At 33.0% G+C, this 16,307-nt stretch overlaps 1 protein-coding gene across 3 annotated transcripts in view; it reads left to right on the top strand.

Moving 5' to 3' along the window:
* The window catches only part of LOC135798883 (oxytocin receptor-like), a 59,235-nt gene extending 47,188 nt beyond the window's left edge, over positions 1-12,047 (top strand). The window contains exons 3-6 of one of the 3 annotated variants that reach the window (XM_065311861.1): positions 5,355-5,449; positions 6,076-6,392; positions 8,917-9,063; positions 9,305-12,047. In XM_065311861.1, coding sequence (XP_065167933.1) covers positions 5,355-5,449; positions 6,076-6,392; positions 8,917-9,063; positions 9,305-9,570 — 825 coding nt within the window. In that variant the 3' untranslated portion in view covers positions 9,571-12,047. Of the gene's footprint in view, positions 1-5,354; positions 5,450-6,075; positions 6,393-8,916; positions 9,064-9,226 lie in introns of all 3 variants that reach the window. The other 2 variants (XM_065311862.1, XM_065311863.1) reach the window with 2 other exon arrangements.
* The last annotated feature ends 4,260 nt before the right edge of the window (positions 12,048-16,307 follow it).

The following is a 16,307-nucleotide window of genomic DNA, read 5'->3' on the forward strand; positions in this document are numbered from 1 at the left end:
GTGCGGAAATGAACGCGAAGACGTTGAAAAGCACCAAAGCTCTGGAAAGCTCCAGAGTGATGAGGAAGATTGTCGCGTACGTTAAACCGCCAATAGTGTAATTATTCAACAAGACATACAACCTTAACCCTAACTGTTAAAATTGACACGGAGCTTTGACTCCTTTCCTTTAATATTAATTACTCTAAATGAATTAAATTTAATTTTACATATTCATTTTTATGATTTACGACCTTTTGTCCGCGACTTCGTCTCGGTAGTGTTTAATAAAAATGTAATTCGTTTTCACTCTCTTGTTCTAGATATAGTAGATATGTGTCAATTCTATCAATATGATTCGCAATTTTAATTTAAGCAATTAATTATATAAAGAATTGCTAACAATGCACTTCAGCGCGCCATCTCGAATTCAACTATTTAACTATAACTATGATTGAATCTCAATGCCTACTTTTATACCATAGAAAAAGGCTGTCTTTAGGGTTTTCCCGGCAATTATTCGAATTTTTCTTGCCGTAAAACCATCCTTGGACTTTAACGATCATTTAAACAAAAGAATTGGCCAAATTGGTCTAGGCGTTGTTGAGTTATTCGCTTTCCAACAGATTTTGCGATTCATTTTTATATTTTAGATTCAAAATTGCAGTTTCCTGTTACTTCGAGCTGTGTCATTGAGCTCTGTCGATATTTCAATATTAGATGTATTTCAATCATGCGCGAGATAAACGAGCTTAATGCTAATAAGCGACGTAAAATGATTTATTGACACATTTATCAAACTCTGTCAACTGCGTCTGAGCCTGCGCGCAATTTCGAGACAGGCGAAAGTTTACTTCGCAAACAACTGTTGCATTTTACGAAATTACATGAACATTTCAGAAAGTAGACCACCTACAATTTTTATATTAAAATGTTGAACAAGCTAACATTTTTTTGTTATCAATATTTGCTCGACCAACATTTAATTTTTATCTAATTTGATCTTATGAATAATAAATATTGAAGTGGGTTATGAGTTTAATTAAATTTTTATCACTTGCCTTCCGAACATAAAATTAAATTGAATTAGAAAGAAAAACTTTAACTTTTAGCAAGAATGATCTATTTATGATCTCGCACGATTTTCAACTTTACGCCACGATGTGCCAACTGGCGGATTATAGCATTTCGCTTGACCCAATTTTTGGGAAGCAAACATCTCGAACAATGCGCGTGCAACGCCTGCAACGGCGACAAAGAATAATGGTTATTGCATTCACCTAACATTTAACCCGTCGATAAATATAACAGAGTGAAGCGCTACCTTTACGATCAAACTTGGAGGGATTTTGTTTTATTCTGGTCAACACTTTCATATACTTTCCATTACAATGGAGCACTTATCGGAGTGCACGAAAACATTTTAAACATTTTATTTTAAAAACTTTATTTTTATTTATATGCGGTTTTCAGTCATTTATTATATTTTAATTTAAGTAATAAGATGGTAAGAATATGAATAATGTTATTTTCACGTCGTGAAATAAAATCTCTATTTTTGTATCTATTTCCAATGTATTTGAAAGTGTATTTGTCTGTTTGTAACAGATTCACGTTTAATCCACTTAACCAATTTTGATAAAATTTTGTTTAAAGCTAAATTAAATCTTATACAAGGACATAGACTCATTGTATTTGTGAAAATATTCTTTGAAATGCATAAAAAGACATAAAACTTTGTATTTGGACATAATTATAGAAAAACTAGTTTAATTTATTAAAAACTTTTTATCTTTAATTTTCATATTTTCTTTATTCATTTACAACTTTTATTTCCGTAAATTTTGACAAATTTCTAATTATTTATTCTAAAATGACAAAAATTTCAGTTAGTATTTCATTAACTTTTGAAAGCACACTAATCATAAAACTGAAATGCACTGAATGCTTGTTTGATAAATCGTTTGGCAGTTTTTGAAAGCAAATGGCTGTTTAGATTTAAAATTTACCACCAGCTGTTGATTTTCCAACGATTGCACTTATTGCTTGGACTCTTCGACGCACCGAAGAGTAAAAAATTGATGATGCTCGAGGCGCGTTCGGCATTGCTAGGCGATTTGTATAGACTTGCTAGAAGACTGCATGCCGCGAAGACTCACAGGACATTTAAAGTCCTTTTGGAAGCGCTAAAGCGTAGCAATTTTACGGCGACGTGTAAAAATCGCCGTTTTATAAATCACACCCTGGGGTGTTTGAATTCACAGGATAATAGTTTATTTATATACAGGATGATTGAGCAATAATAAAAATTACTTTTACCGCCTTAATGCCACAAAATTAATTAACAGACTACCAAAATATAAAATCGGTATTATCCTTGGAAAGATAGTTTATTTATAATGTAAAAATTACTTTGCATACTGAAAAAAAGGAACATTTTTTTGTATCTTGAGGATTTTACGAGGATTTGCATCGGAATGGTTTGAAACATTTCTGAATGAGCTTTTCTAATACATTTAACTCTATTTATACCGGCCATGAGCTTGAGCTGGCAGCAAAGCCAGCAAGGAAGCTGTATATTTATTTCGTCCTTTTTCTTTTATCCTGTCCGCACAACATACAACGTTACGCCGACGATTGTAAATCGTAAGCAAATTCACTGAAAATTGTTTTGCACACAGCGACACAAAGAATGCTGCTTATTTATGTCTCAGCTTCAAGTGAGTCCTTTCAAGGATAACATGAGATTGTTCTCATAGCACATAACAACAAAAAATAAATCTTAAATTCAAAAACAGAAAAAATAATTTTTAGCAAAATTTAAGAAACTTGTTGATAAAAAGTCACTTTCAGTTTTCTATCTTTCGTGAGCCATAAATCTACTTGAAAGTTTAGGCATTCTTCACGTACATCCTGATTGTTTCAACTTTTCGTCCTTGAACATTCAAGTGTCGTACGTTGTTGTTGAACGCACGCCTACGCAATAAACCACACAATCAACCACGCGTCAAACTTTCCTCATTACATTTAATTATCCGACGCATACAGTGTGTTCGGAAATTAATGCAAAATTAATTTATCTATAGCATGTTAAAGATGCTATATGCTATGTATTATAATATGAGGGGATTGGGTAATTTACTTGAAAGGATAATAAAGTCTTCGAGACACGGCATAACTTCTAATTTAGGCAATTAGTTGGCAATCATCGTGCGGCGGACTAATTGTGTTCGCGCTCGCGTTGAAATAGTCATGGTCCGCTGTAAAAGGTCTTTGGGACGTAAACACACACCCTCCGGTTGACGTGAAAAGCACGACATTCATAATTCGGTTAAATTTGCTTTCGAAATTAGATTTGCGCGCGCCCATTGTGAAATTGCATGAATTATTCAAAAAATCATTTACAATAGACACATTGTATAGCGTGCAGAGGCACAGGATGTTATCATTTTTGATAAAAGGAAAATTTAGACAAAATATTATTACAAATATTGTTTTTTTTTGTTAAATATTGTGACTTATTATTATTTATAGTGTATTAAGTGCGTAAAATTAATTTTTAAACACGCAAAATGTAATATTATGTATAAGCAACTATGAAATAAGAATAAATTGTTTTTATATAGTGTTCTGATATAGCGTAGGCAAATGCGCAGGCGCGAGCTCCATCCCGTGCCTAAAACCCGTGACTAAAGTATTTTAGTCACGGCTTTGGCCGTCCGTATTTAAAATATCATTTTCTATGTCTCAAAACCGTGGAAAAATTGTGGTTTTGTAGGTGAAAGTCAAAAAAATAAATTATTATATTAAAAATGTTAAAAATAATGTTAAAAAATAAATTTTAGGTGAGTTGTATAATCGCATAGAACCGAAACTATAAAGGTATATAGTTTATACCAAAAGTAGTTTTGCTTGACAAACTTTTCAAAACTTCAAAACTTTAAAAATATTCTTTTGTGCACAAATACGTAAACATAAATTTTAAACATCAAAAAAACCTAAAATTCTCAAAAACGTATTTATCTCTGATGCAACGATGCAGAACCAAAGACTTTGTAAACTCTGACGTGAATTTATATGCAAAACAGTTTCTGTCCGATTCATCCAGGATACTCGTACATTCTGCTTCTTATGCTTGTTATTCTTGCATTTGGGTTTCATTCTGCGTTTGCTCTTCTGAACGGCCATGAATAATATTTATAGTATTTACATTTGTTTGACTTCCCTAATCTTCCGAGATACTTCTTGTCTTTACAGCTAACATCAAAATAAAAACACACGCAGTCACACAACAGCCAACAGGATATAAATACGACATAAAGGCTTTTGTTTTTTCATTCATGAATTTGTAATTAATTTCTTCATTAAGTTGTTTTCGTATGCTATCTGCGTTATTGTCCTCGTTCATTAATATTCATTAAACTTTTATTAAATTTTCTTGTTGGCTGTGTACATCACAAAGTATGCTTGAACTATTTGCATTCATCAATTTTAATTAGAACTTTTAGCGCTGATTTTTTTTGGCGCAATTAAGTTTGTTAGTTTTTGTTATTTCATAATTAAGTAACTAATTATGAGACAGACATTGGTTTAGTATTAAATTGTTGCTAATTTAATTGGTAATTAACAACATGCAACATTTATTATATAATATTGATTATAAAATTATTATAAACAAATTAATTTTAAAAAAAACTGGTTGATTTTTTTAGTAAGTAGCTTCTTATTATATTTTAAAGAAATCAGAATTGAAAATAATGCACTTTAGCGCCATCTCGGAATCAATTATTTAGCTATAGCTATAAATGAATCTCTATAACAATTTTTATCCTTCATTTAACACTGTTTGAGTCACAATTTCCAATATTTTAATAGTTATTCTGTCATTTCGGACAAAAATAAAATCCATAAGTCATAAATCATCAAAATCTATCCAGCCGTTCTTGAGTTATACGAGATGTAACTAACACAACTATTTTTTATATGTAAATAGATAGAATTTACACATTTTTCAACTTTATATCACAATAACTAAAATAATATTCAAAATAAAATAGTTTTTTAAACTAAAAATGTGAAATAATTTAAATGCGCGTACAATTTAATTACGTTTGTAAATTTTAAAATCAATAAAAAATTTTCATACATTTTTCCATATTGAGTTACAGTTTAAATTAAATAACGTGAAATATATTTATGTCCAAAATATTTTTTAATTGCCAATGTATAAAAAAATATATTTCCAATATCATGATAAAAGTTTGTTTATAATTTGTTGTAAATTAACATCATTTGTTAATCAATTATAACATTTATTTCAATTTTAGTAGAATTTTTGAGCACTATAATTAATTCTTATTTCTTTTGTTTTCCAGCTGACAATATTCTCTTATCAAGAAGTCGCCCCCGGCGTGTTTGATTGCTGGGCGACATTTCCTCAAGCCTGGGGCGAACGTATGTACGTCACGTGGTGAGTAAACTTAATTCCAAAAATGTGTAAACGTCGAATTGATCTCAGACAAAATAATCGTGAAACCATTCGTCTTCTTTCGTCATCTATTTCTTCTTTTTTTGTGTGGTAGTAGCAAAAAACGGTTTGACACGTTTGGGAAATCATTGCTGCTCCGTTTCTTTTAGGTCTACACTCATTGTGTAGAGTGTCAGCCTACTCTAAGCAATTTTATAAATATTTTTGTCCTTTCCCGCATTTCCCGCTATTGTTTATTTTCTATTTCGTTGAGAAATTGTCAAATAACCGGAAGATGTCTGGAATGTCCAGAAATGAAACATTTAATCCATTCAAGATTATTTTTTGTTTACTTAAAGAATGAATTTCGTTTTCTTTCTGCTTTTCCATTGGAAACATAAACACTGAGATAAAAGGATAAATTTAGTAGATTCATGTCCGCTGTCGACCCCATGTCAGTTATTAGATTTATTTGTCTGTTGGATTTCGTTTAGTTGTAATATTAAAAAACCTATTTTTCATTTCACTCCAAAACACAATATAATACATAACCTTTATATCATTGTATGCAACCAAGTATACACGACGAATACACTAAGCCAGTACAATGTGTACATTTGTATGCGTAGGTACGGAATATCGGTGTTCATCATCCCGCTGATCGTGCTGATCGTGACATACAGCTGTATTTGCCACGAAATTTGGCACAGCAGTGTTGGCGACCTTGGTCTGCGGCCGCGGAACGTGTCGACCAATTCGTCCTTCACGCATTACAAGTCCAGCCTGCCGCCGAAGCGTGCGCCGCTTATCTCACGCGCGAAGATCAACACCGTGAAGCAGACGATCGCCGTCATTGTCATGTACGTGGTGTGCTCGACGCCGTTCATCTCGGCGCATCTGTGGGCGACGTGGGATCCCAATGCGCACAAAAGTCCTTTTCTCGATGGTAAGAACACACAAAAAGATAATTTATTTTAATTTAATTTCAATTTGTTTGGTAACGTCATGTATTCTAGTGTAAGAAATGAAAATGTTTGTTTGTTTCATTTTCACGAGTAAACCACTCAATCAAATTTGATGAATTTTGGGATAGAGGTAGATTTATTCTAGGAGAATGACATAGACTACTTTTTGTAACAAAAATATAATATAAAGTGAGTGTTTTAAAGAAAATAAGTCGTGTTAGTTACATCATGAATAACTCAAGAATGGTTGGTCAGATTTTGATGATCTTTGATTTGTTGTATTTGCCTTGACCCCGAATAGCAGAATAAATGTTAAAATATTAAAAATTATGATTTAAAATAGTTAAAAATTGAAATTTACATTTTTTTATCTTTTAACTCTTTCAATTACTCTGACCTATATTTCTGTATCGATGCAAACTTGTTTTTCTGCCTTGTGAGTGTAACTTTTCAATTATAAAACAAACAATTCCGAGCGTTCGTATTTTTCACTCAGTACCCTCAACACTGAAATGGCAAGCAAACAAAGTGCGCGCAATCTTGAGTGGTAGGCATGAAAACACTGAAAGATACCCCGAGCTTAGGATAATATTAAAACAGTCGTTCAATCGCGTACCGGGCGGCGAATCGTAATGAAAACACAATTGCTCCACGCTCCAATCGCAATTTACCCACCGCAAAGCAAACAGCGCGCAGGAAAAAAACTGCATTCGTTTGCGGATTTCACTCTTTTTGCCTGCTTTTGGTTGACGTTTTACTGCCTTTTTGATGTATCAGAAAGTAGCAACCTTTTTTTACCCCACAAATACTAAAAGGTTATTAAAGTGTTAAAATGAGAAAAAATAACAAAAAGATTTTTTTGCGTCGTAATGAAAAAGTGTTTAAAGAATAAAACATAAAAATAAGAAATCCATTAGCGGGTTTATCCTAACAACAACAGCAGCATCAAGAATTGAATGAGAAAAATAAAAAATAAAAATAAAATGAAAAAAGTTCGGATTGAGACTAATAGGAAAATAATGAGAATGAAAAGCACTACTGTTGATTTCCGGTTTTCACACTTCCAACACAACACAAACACAAACATCCGGAAACTTTTTCATTAAGAAAATAACTTCTTGTTGTTGGCATGTACTTTCCGACGAACAAGACGATTGTTTATTGGTACTATTCTGTTGATGCTTAAACGAAAGCTGTAACAATGAAGTCTTTAAAAGCTCGTCCCGTGCCATCTTGTTTATTGCTCGTATGAGTCGTGCGAGACGCGTAAGTTGAATGTTGCTACAACATGGAGTTACGTGGGGCATAAAAATGAAATGGGTTTATGCTCTCGCGCGTAGTAGTACTTAACCCCGTTCGGGGCGCTTCTGTTCGAGTCGGTTACACTTAATCGGGTCACAGTTGACAAAGTTTGCAACAAGCCGTTCCAGCTCGCTGATAGTCACAGTACGAGTATATTGGAAATTGTTTTTAAAGTTTTAGTGTAGTAATGCATAGTAAGGGAAAAATCGGTTTCAGGATTGGATTAGGTTTTAAGTAGAGTTTAAAATTTGAGTTTATTGCAAACTAGGGATCTTACTGTATCTCAGGTGGTAGTAATTTTCTAATAAAGTAAATTAATGCATATAACAATAATAGGTATTAAATGTTTTATTTGGCACGATCTCGAGTGTACTCATAACTAATTATTGTCTATAATATTTTATGTTCTGGGATGCGCCTTCTAAAACTTTAATGCACATAAGTCAAAAATGCATCACATTGAGTTTTATTACATTTTTACCTTTTTTCACGGTTTTTAGATACAAAAAGAGGTACTTTAAACATGGACCGTGACTAAAGTACTTTAATCGCGAGTTTTAGTCACGGGGTGGAGCTTACACTTGCGCATTTGCCTACGGTACACCACAACACTATATGAAATGAATGAAATGATTAAATGTTCGCTTCGCTCGTTTTAAATCAATTTGGTGACAAAAACTCCCGTTTAGTCACTTGATAGTTACAATACTATTTATATTTATATAGAATTAATTCCAATTTTAACTTTAGCCATGTATGACTTTTAATCCGATTTTTATCCAAATTCAATCCTATTATATAAACAATTATAGTGAAAAAACAAATTATTCACTTTTATATCAGTTATTTAGTTTTGTTGTGGTTTAAATATATCACCTTCGGGCTGAAAGGTGTTAATGGCACGGCGGAGTTAATTAAAGTTGTAAATTTCCGGTTGGCAACAATGTGTTGGATAATATTTATTTATTTTCACCGCGCGCTTTTCCACATAATGAAAACAATAAAAATCCAGCGTTGTAAGCGAGATTATGAAAATATGCGCGGGAAAATAAACGACTGCGATGGGATGTCCTAAATCCCAGATCAAATAAATATCCGCACTTCGCATTTAGCAGTTACCACCAAACAGTAAACATACAAAACGTAAAATATTTAAATATATCGAAATTCAGAGATAACTTTTTTTGTTTTTGTGTTTTCCAGGACCGTGCTTTACGATATTGACACTCCTGTACAGTTTAAACAGCTGCGTGAATCCATGGATCTATTTGACATTTAATCGTGAATTACCACGACTGTTGATCCGACACTACACGACCAACCGCAACAATAACTACACTTCCGCAGCTGGTAAGTGCCCCGCCCATCCACGTCATCCGTCCATCAAGCCACTCCTTCCATCCCGCTAGCTCCGCCCTCACAAAGGAGGAGCAAATGTCGCTGATTGTTCATTTTGTACACACACGGCCGATCCGACTGACTGCTTGTCTTCGTCTGTTTGTCTGTTCTTTAGTGTTCTTTAATAGCGAAAAGGTCGAAACGATCGTATAAGCGTATTACAATTGCAAACTTTTTGCTCCGTCCCGCGCAGGTAACAGTACAAGTAACTCCTCAGGTGCGGTGGAGAGCACGTCCCTGCGTCCCTTCACACGCTGGTCGTTCTGCAACGGAAACCGCGTCAAACAACCGGGTAGTATGGGCGGAAGTGGCGGCGGTGGTGGCAGCGGTGGCGGTGTAGGACAACCGCTTGTGAGCAACGGTCGCGGACACTATCATCATCCACACCATCCGCATCATCGACCCTACGTAGCGCAGTACAATCAACGTCGGTGGATTGTCACGACGACTAACACCTGATCGTCGGGGGATGGCGGCGGCGGTGGTAAACCGCGCCGTCACCATGTGCGCGTCAACGATGAGGAACTCACCGAGCTCACCGATGTTGAGCTTGACATGCGTGTGGACAACAACGACGAGACTGTGATGTAATTAAAAAGTAAAATGTATCTTCAAAGAAATAATTCACATAAGACTGTTTGTGTAACATAGGCAACCCATTATACTTCATTATTCATTGTTTTATGCATGGAAGGAAATCTATATTACAACGAAGTCTCATTTTGAAGCTTTATACGTAATTAAAAACTGCTTGGATTTTGTTGGGAAACAAAAATATTTATTGTATATTTGTTTGATCTGTATCTCCTTGAGGAGTTGAGATTTGTGTTTGTTAAAAGTGATTTCAGCAATGTAATACCTTGGAGAGTGCGAGATTTTTAATGAATGCGTTTGCGTCATTTCGAACCGTAACGACAGCAGAAGATACTTGTACCTGGAATGCGTTTCATTTCGCTGTGATTGTCGCGTGTTCAAAGAGTGTTCGCATCTATCAAAGAAAAGGTTTCTCATTGTCGTTTTTCGATATTTTCTTACATCGCCTCCGTCTGTTTATTCACGTGTGCGGAGATATTTGCGCTCGGATCAGGTCGCATTTTGCTTTTAGGGGAGCTGACGACGCGTCGTGTATTTTTATCGCTGGCTACAATAAATTCCAAAAATAACAAGGAATTGAATTTTGGAAATTATCGGAATGTGTCTGAGTAAATATTTGCGCAAAAAATTACGCATTATGAAATTCTTTTTATGGTTGCGTCTAACGAAGCGCGTGTTTGGTTGCATAAGTTGTTTACATGTCAATATATATATTTATATATATATTCATAATGCAAAATCGTTGATGTCACGTTTAATTATAAATAACTAAAGAACCGAAAACTCGATTTATATAATTTTCAATTTGTAGGGTTTGCTAATGACTTAATTAACGAAATATTTGTTAAAACATCAGAAAGTTTCTTGTAAAATTAAGAAACAAAAAAATTGATTACAAATGAGGTTATGTTGCTTGATATAATAGGCAATATAAATAAATTACGTTTTTGCTAAATAAATTTTGTATATTTCAATATTATTAAACTTAAAACATTTAATTTGGGCAATTACTGTATCAAAATACTAAAACTAAATTAAATACATTTAATATTAACTATCATTTCAAGAGAACGATGTCAGGCGCGACAGCTAGTTTTAAATATTCAGTTAAACATTCACTTTATACCACATTAATTGGACATTATTTCATCTAAACAAATCAGTTTGTTAAATCTACAAAATATCATTACATATTAATCTGTTTAAACATATGTAACTAAAGTTAAACAAACGCACAATTGGCAATGACAGTAATCAGATATATTTTGGGCGTCCGGGCAATCTATTATTCACAATTCACGATTATTAATTAAAATCAGCTCGTGCAATATTCATTTGCCACATTATATCCGTCACGCCGATTGGCTTGTCTGAAAGCTACAATAAATGTAAATATAATATCGCGTCAGTAACCAACGCACGTCAAAAGCCTATAAATTCAACCTGTTTTGTTTGTTTAAAGCTTCAAAATGACACAAGCGATTTAATTAATTTCGTAATCTGATTGTCAATTATTTTGATATAGGTAAATATTAGTTATGTTAGTTTTATAGTTTTAGGTTTAAATTGAGCGAAAAATATTTTATAAATATTTTTATATCGTGTACTTACCAAATATTAGTATGTAATGATAAATTAATTAAATTATTGTAAATGAAATAACAGTTTACGTGTTGAAATATTAATTATGTTCACAAAATGTAAAAATATGGTTGCAGCATGAATTTTAAAGTGAATTCAACTAAAATATGTTGTTTTTAATGAAAATAGTGAATTATTGAGGTTAAGTAAAAAGTTATGCTCTAAAACCTTTATAATTTACTCGTTTTACATCAAAAAACATTTTAAAAACTCAGATTATAAACAATTTTCTAATAAATCAAATACTTCATTAAATTTTTAACACCCTAACGACCCATTTACACTTTACATCACGTTATGTAAACAATAAAAGACTAGATTTATTTAAATTTAAACTAAAAATAAAAACACGACTAAAGTAAATAAAATTCTACTTTAAAAGTAAAATAAAACAAAAATTATATAAAAATCATGCTGCAACCCATAAAATGAATAATTTTGTAATTGCTGTAAATAAACTATTTTAAATACATAATGGAATTGTATAACAAATGAATTTATCAAGGTATATACTCATCGAACTCAAAAGAAGTAATTGTAAGAATTGCAAACATAATATTAATATAAAAAATAAGATTATAGCTAAAGTTATTGGTCGATTTAAGATGATTTATAAGAATAAATGTGAACATTGTGATATTTTTTAAACAACTAATGTTATCCGAGATAAGAAGAAAAATATACGACACATTAATTTCGAATTTCAATCTTTTTACTTTCTTTCACTTTCCACTCCGTGAATAAACCATAAATAAATGTCAATGAACGTGACGATGTTATCTCTTCTCTTACGATCGATTTTATGGTGATGTCAGTCAGTCATCAATCGCCTACAAACAAGTTTATTTCAAATTTAATATCCGTTATACCCATGTTTCCATTTATAAACTATCAACTATCAACTATACCCTAAAACTAAATATGTATTAAAATGTGCGTCACGTGTGTGCAAACCGTTTCACGTTCCAGGTTTTATCCATATAATATTCCCAACATTTTTTCGCATCATAAACTTCATATCTCTATGACTAGAAGTGTAAAGTATAAAGTGTTGCAAATTGAAATAAATTTATACCCACAATATGAGCGCATGTTGGCGGTGCAAAAAGTTAATCCGTTAGAGAATAGATGATGATGGGAGCGTGTCTTTTTTTTTCTAAATGTTAGACCGGGGATAAAATTATTCGTGCAAACTAGACAACTTTTTGCGCGATTTATATTCTGTGTGTCGTTAGTATTCTTATACCACTTGAATATAATTTTCACACAATTTGAGGATTTAAGGGTTTTCTCTGGGGTGAAGAACCGAGACTAAATGTAAACACAGCGTTTTATTGAATAAATTTGTATTTTTTGGAATATTGTGTATTATTTTAGTAATTTTAATGTTTTGCTTTGATTAAGATTTATTTTGGCAACGAAAAGTAGCTAATATCCTTTTCATAGTCTTATCTACTCCTGTATTTAATTTTATCAAATTTTATTCAGTAGTTTAGGCGTGAAACGGTTACAAACATACATATTTACACATTTATACCACTACATTACGTATATATCACAAACTTATTAAATAGAAACCTGTAGCCTTACCTCATTCTGTTTTTTACTATTTTCTACTTTTTGTTGATAGATGTCAGCACTAACACTTAAAAACCACAAATAAAATGTTTTCTCTCTTATACTGTGTGTAATTCAAGAAGTAAGTTCTATAATATTCTTCAAATATTTATTTTCAATTACCTGGAGCACTACAATTTGATTGGCAGAGTATTTTATTAAATATTTTTTCCATCTTGTTGTCCCCTTCAATATGTTTACCCTCTGTTATTAATTCGCCTCACGTTCGTACGCACTCACGCCAATATCATGTTATTTTCACATTTATTCCTCAATTTACAACTTTCAACATTTACCCAGTTCCACTTCTATTTTCGGCGTTTCTTTTGGAGATATCTCGATTCTCGTATTTCTCCGCCGCTGATAATATCCTAATACTTGGCTACCCACCTACGTTTAATGCATTACCTGCGCCTAAAAAGTATTTCCGTGTGTTTTCCAAGAAGCTCTCTTTCAGAATGCTCCTACGGTCTTTCAGCCCTTTAGATTCCCGTCGGGTTTTTGTGCCTTCGTTGAATTTACCATAAGAACTTCGATAGCGATCGTTATCACGATAATGTTCCGCTTTCCACGTGGCTGCAAAATCCGGAAACATCTTTCCGTGATATTTTTTGTGGCTTTATTTTTTTGGTATGCTGCGACGTCGATTTTATTTGCGTTTCCTGAGATGGCACTGCGGGCATAATCGCTCCTCGGAGACGTTCCCATGAATAATTTAATGAAGAAACCTTCAGTTGAGCGCAAAATCTTAGCCTGGGAAGTTTTGCTGCTTTGCAGTTTCGCACACGCTTTGCATTATGAAACAAGCGGGTAATGAATGTTTTGTGTCATAACAGAGTTAGTTACTTATGAGTGTTGAAATGGACAGGGGCTGGAAATCAACCAAAATAGGTTAAGTAAGTATATTTTTTATTGTATTTTTTTCAACGGTTGAAAGAAACTTTTTAAAAAAGTTATTGCAACTGAATTGGCCTATATCTCAGGAGGGTTTCTTTTCATTTGCATTCAAGTTTTTATTACAGGTATTCAGACGTTCAGGAAAACCCGTTTGGACAAGCATGGCTTCATTTTAAAAGCCACTTTTGTGAAATGTAAATTTTTCGATTTAAAACGAACAAAAAATATATTTTTGTGACTCACACAATTCAAACTGAACTTATGCCGATTATTTGTCTGTGTTTCTCCGCAAATTTCGCCAAAATCGATGCAAACGTTTTACTGCCCAAAGGTAACATACACACACTCATTACTTTTTATAGAAAAGAACTGATAGAATCTGCTTTTGATCTGACCGCAATCAAACTTTATAAAAACTTCATCAAATTTCATTAAAATCGATTTACATATTTTGCATAAATTTTATATGTGAACTAGGTGTTTAATAAAAATGTAATTCGTTTTTACTCTCTTGTTCTAGACATAGTATGTATCAATTCTATCAATAAGATCCACAATTTTACTTTAAAGAAATTAATTATATAAAGAATTGCTAATAATACACTTCAGCGCGCCATCTCGGATTCAACTATTTAACTATAACTATGATTGAATCTCAATGCCAACTTTTATCCTATTGAAAAGGGCTGTCTTTAGGGTTTTCTCGGCAATTATTAGAATATTTCTCGCCGTAAAAACCATCCTTGGACTTTAACAAACATTTAAAAAAAAGAATTGGCCAAATTGGTCTAGGTGTTGTAGAGTTATGCACTTACCAACAGACTTTGCGATTCATTTTTATATTATAGATTACATAACTAACCTCAATTATAAAATATTTATTATAGGTATTTATGCACAAAACACAAAATAGCACTCTCATTATTAAACGACTTTGTATAACGCATCTACTCTTATAAATATTAAACATGTGCAAATATATTGACCCAAACTCAAAAGTTCCTCATATATCCACATACGTGTCATACTAATTACTCTTTGAAATACTCCCTTCCTCAAAGATCTCCTCATACCGACATATACTCATACGACCGTCGTTACCTAGACACATTTCACTCCCGACCGACACAAATGCATGCTAAACCTCCATGTAAACAATACCCAAATGTGAGCATCAGTAAACGCATAGTTGGCATTCCTCGCTACATAGTTACAAAGCCCCAGCTCATCATCCTTGATTTACATATTGTGTTACATATCGGAATGCGCGCATGATCAAGTTTGTAAGGAATAGTAACACAAGATTTACATGAGGTAATAATTACCAGATAGATGGTTACTGATGTATGTATTAATAATTGAATCTTATTGCGTTGTGATAGATAACTTAGGATAAAGTTTAGTTTAGATTTGGATTTGGACTTTCTTTGATAACTTAAGAAGTGCTTTGGATGCTGTTTTGAACATGTCTAGAGAAATTGATAGAGTCTGGCAAGCGAGGAAATTCGAGGAAGACCGGTAAGGATCAACAAAGAACGGTAAGTAATTACAGACATACACGTAATATAGTTAGATATATAGGTACAGTGTGTTGCAGATATACAAACCGAATAGAGTGGGGTGTAGTAGCATTTCTTATTTCTTTACCTTCTCTGTTTGATGTGAGCTTGCCAAGATCATTCCTTCTCACTTGTTCGGTTTCCCGATCGTGTTATGTCGTGTGAACTGCGATTTCCACTTCAATTAGCCAATCATCGCGTTATGCCAAATCAGAAACTGCCAAATGTCGCTAATTATTGAAATGTTACCACTACTTACACACTGAAATATAAAGCAGTACGATTCATGACACTGAGGCCTCTCTGGGACATTTGTATTGTGACAATTCCAAATTTAAGCGATGAACTTCGAATCAACACGATTGTTAACACTAAGAACACACTTCATACTACAAACAGTAGTATTTATGAGATACACTGTAGAAGTATCAATAGCTTACATCAGCATTCCAGAAATCCATTACAGATAGCGCCCAATTTGTATGCAACCTAAACTGCATTTTTTGTTTATCTGCTTATCTAAACATTAGTCATGCGGAAACAAACACATTTCGTAATAATGAAATGTTTAACTATAAATTGTAACTTCCAAAAACAATAGCGCTAACAATGCAACTATGCACACATTACTGCACTGAACAAACATTTAACTCAAATGCATTTGAACACAATGAGTTTCTAAATTGTAACACTAGAGTCTCATTGTTGCGACATAAATTTTAATTAATGGCGAGAGATAAAGATAAAAACGAATTTTGTTATAATGTAAAATGTAATACGTAGGTGTAGGTGTAGAGTGTAGATAATACACTTTAATTGCATGCAACCAAGTGTGCATGATGTTGCTATGGAAACATGTGAATTACACATGTGGATATTTGTGGAGGT

This window comes from Atheta coriaria, unplaced genomic scaffold (assembly GCF_025399875.1).
Source record: "Atheta coriaria isolate IRGN ID8LTWV9N9 unplaced genomic scaffold, Caltech_Dcor_3.1 hic_scaffold_9_pilon, whole genome shotgun sequence".
Taxonomy (NCBI): Eukaryota; Metazoa; Arthropoda; class Insecta; order Coleoptera; family Staphylinidae; genus Dalotia; species Dalotia coriaria.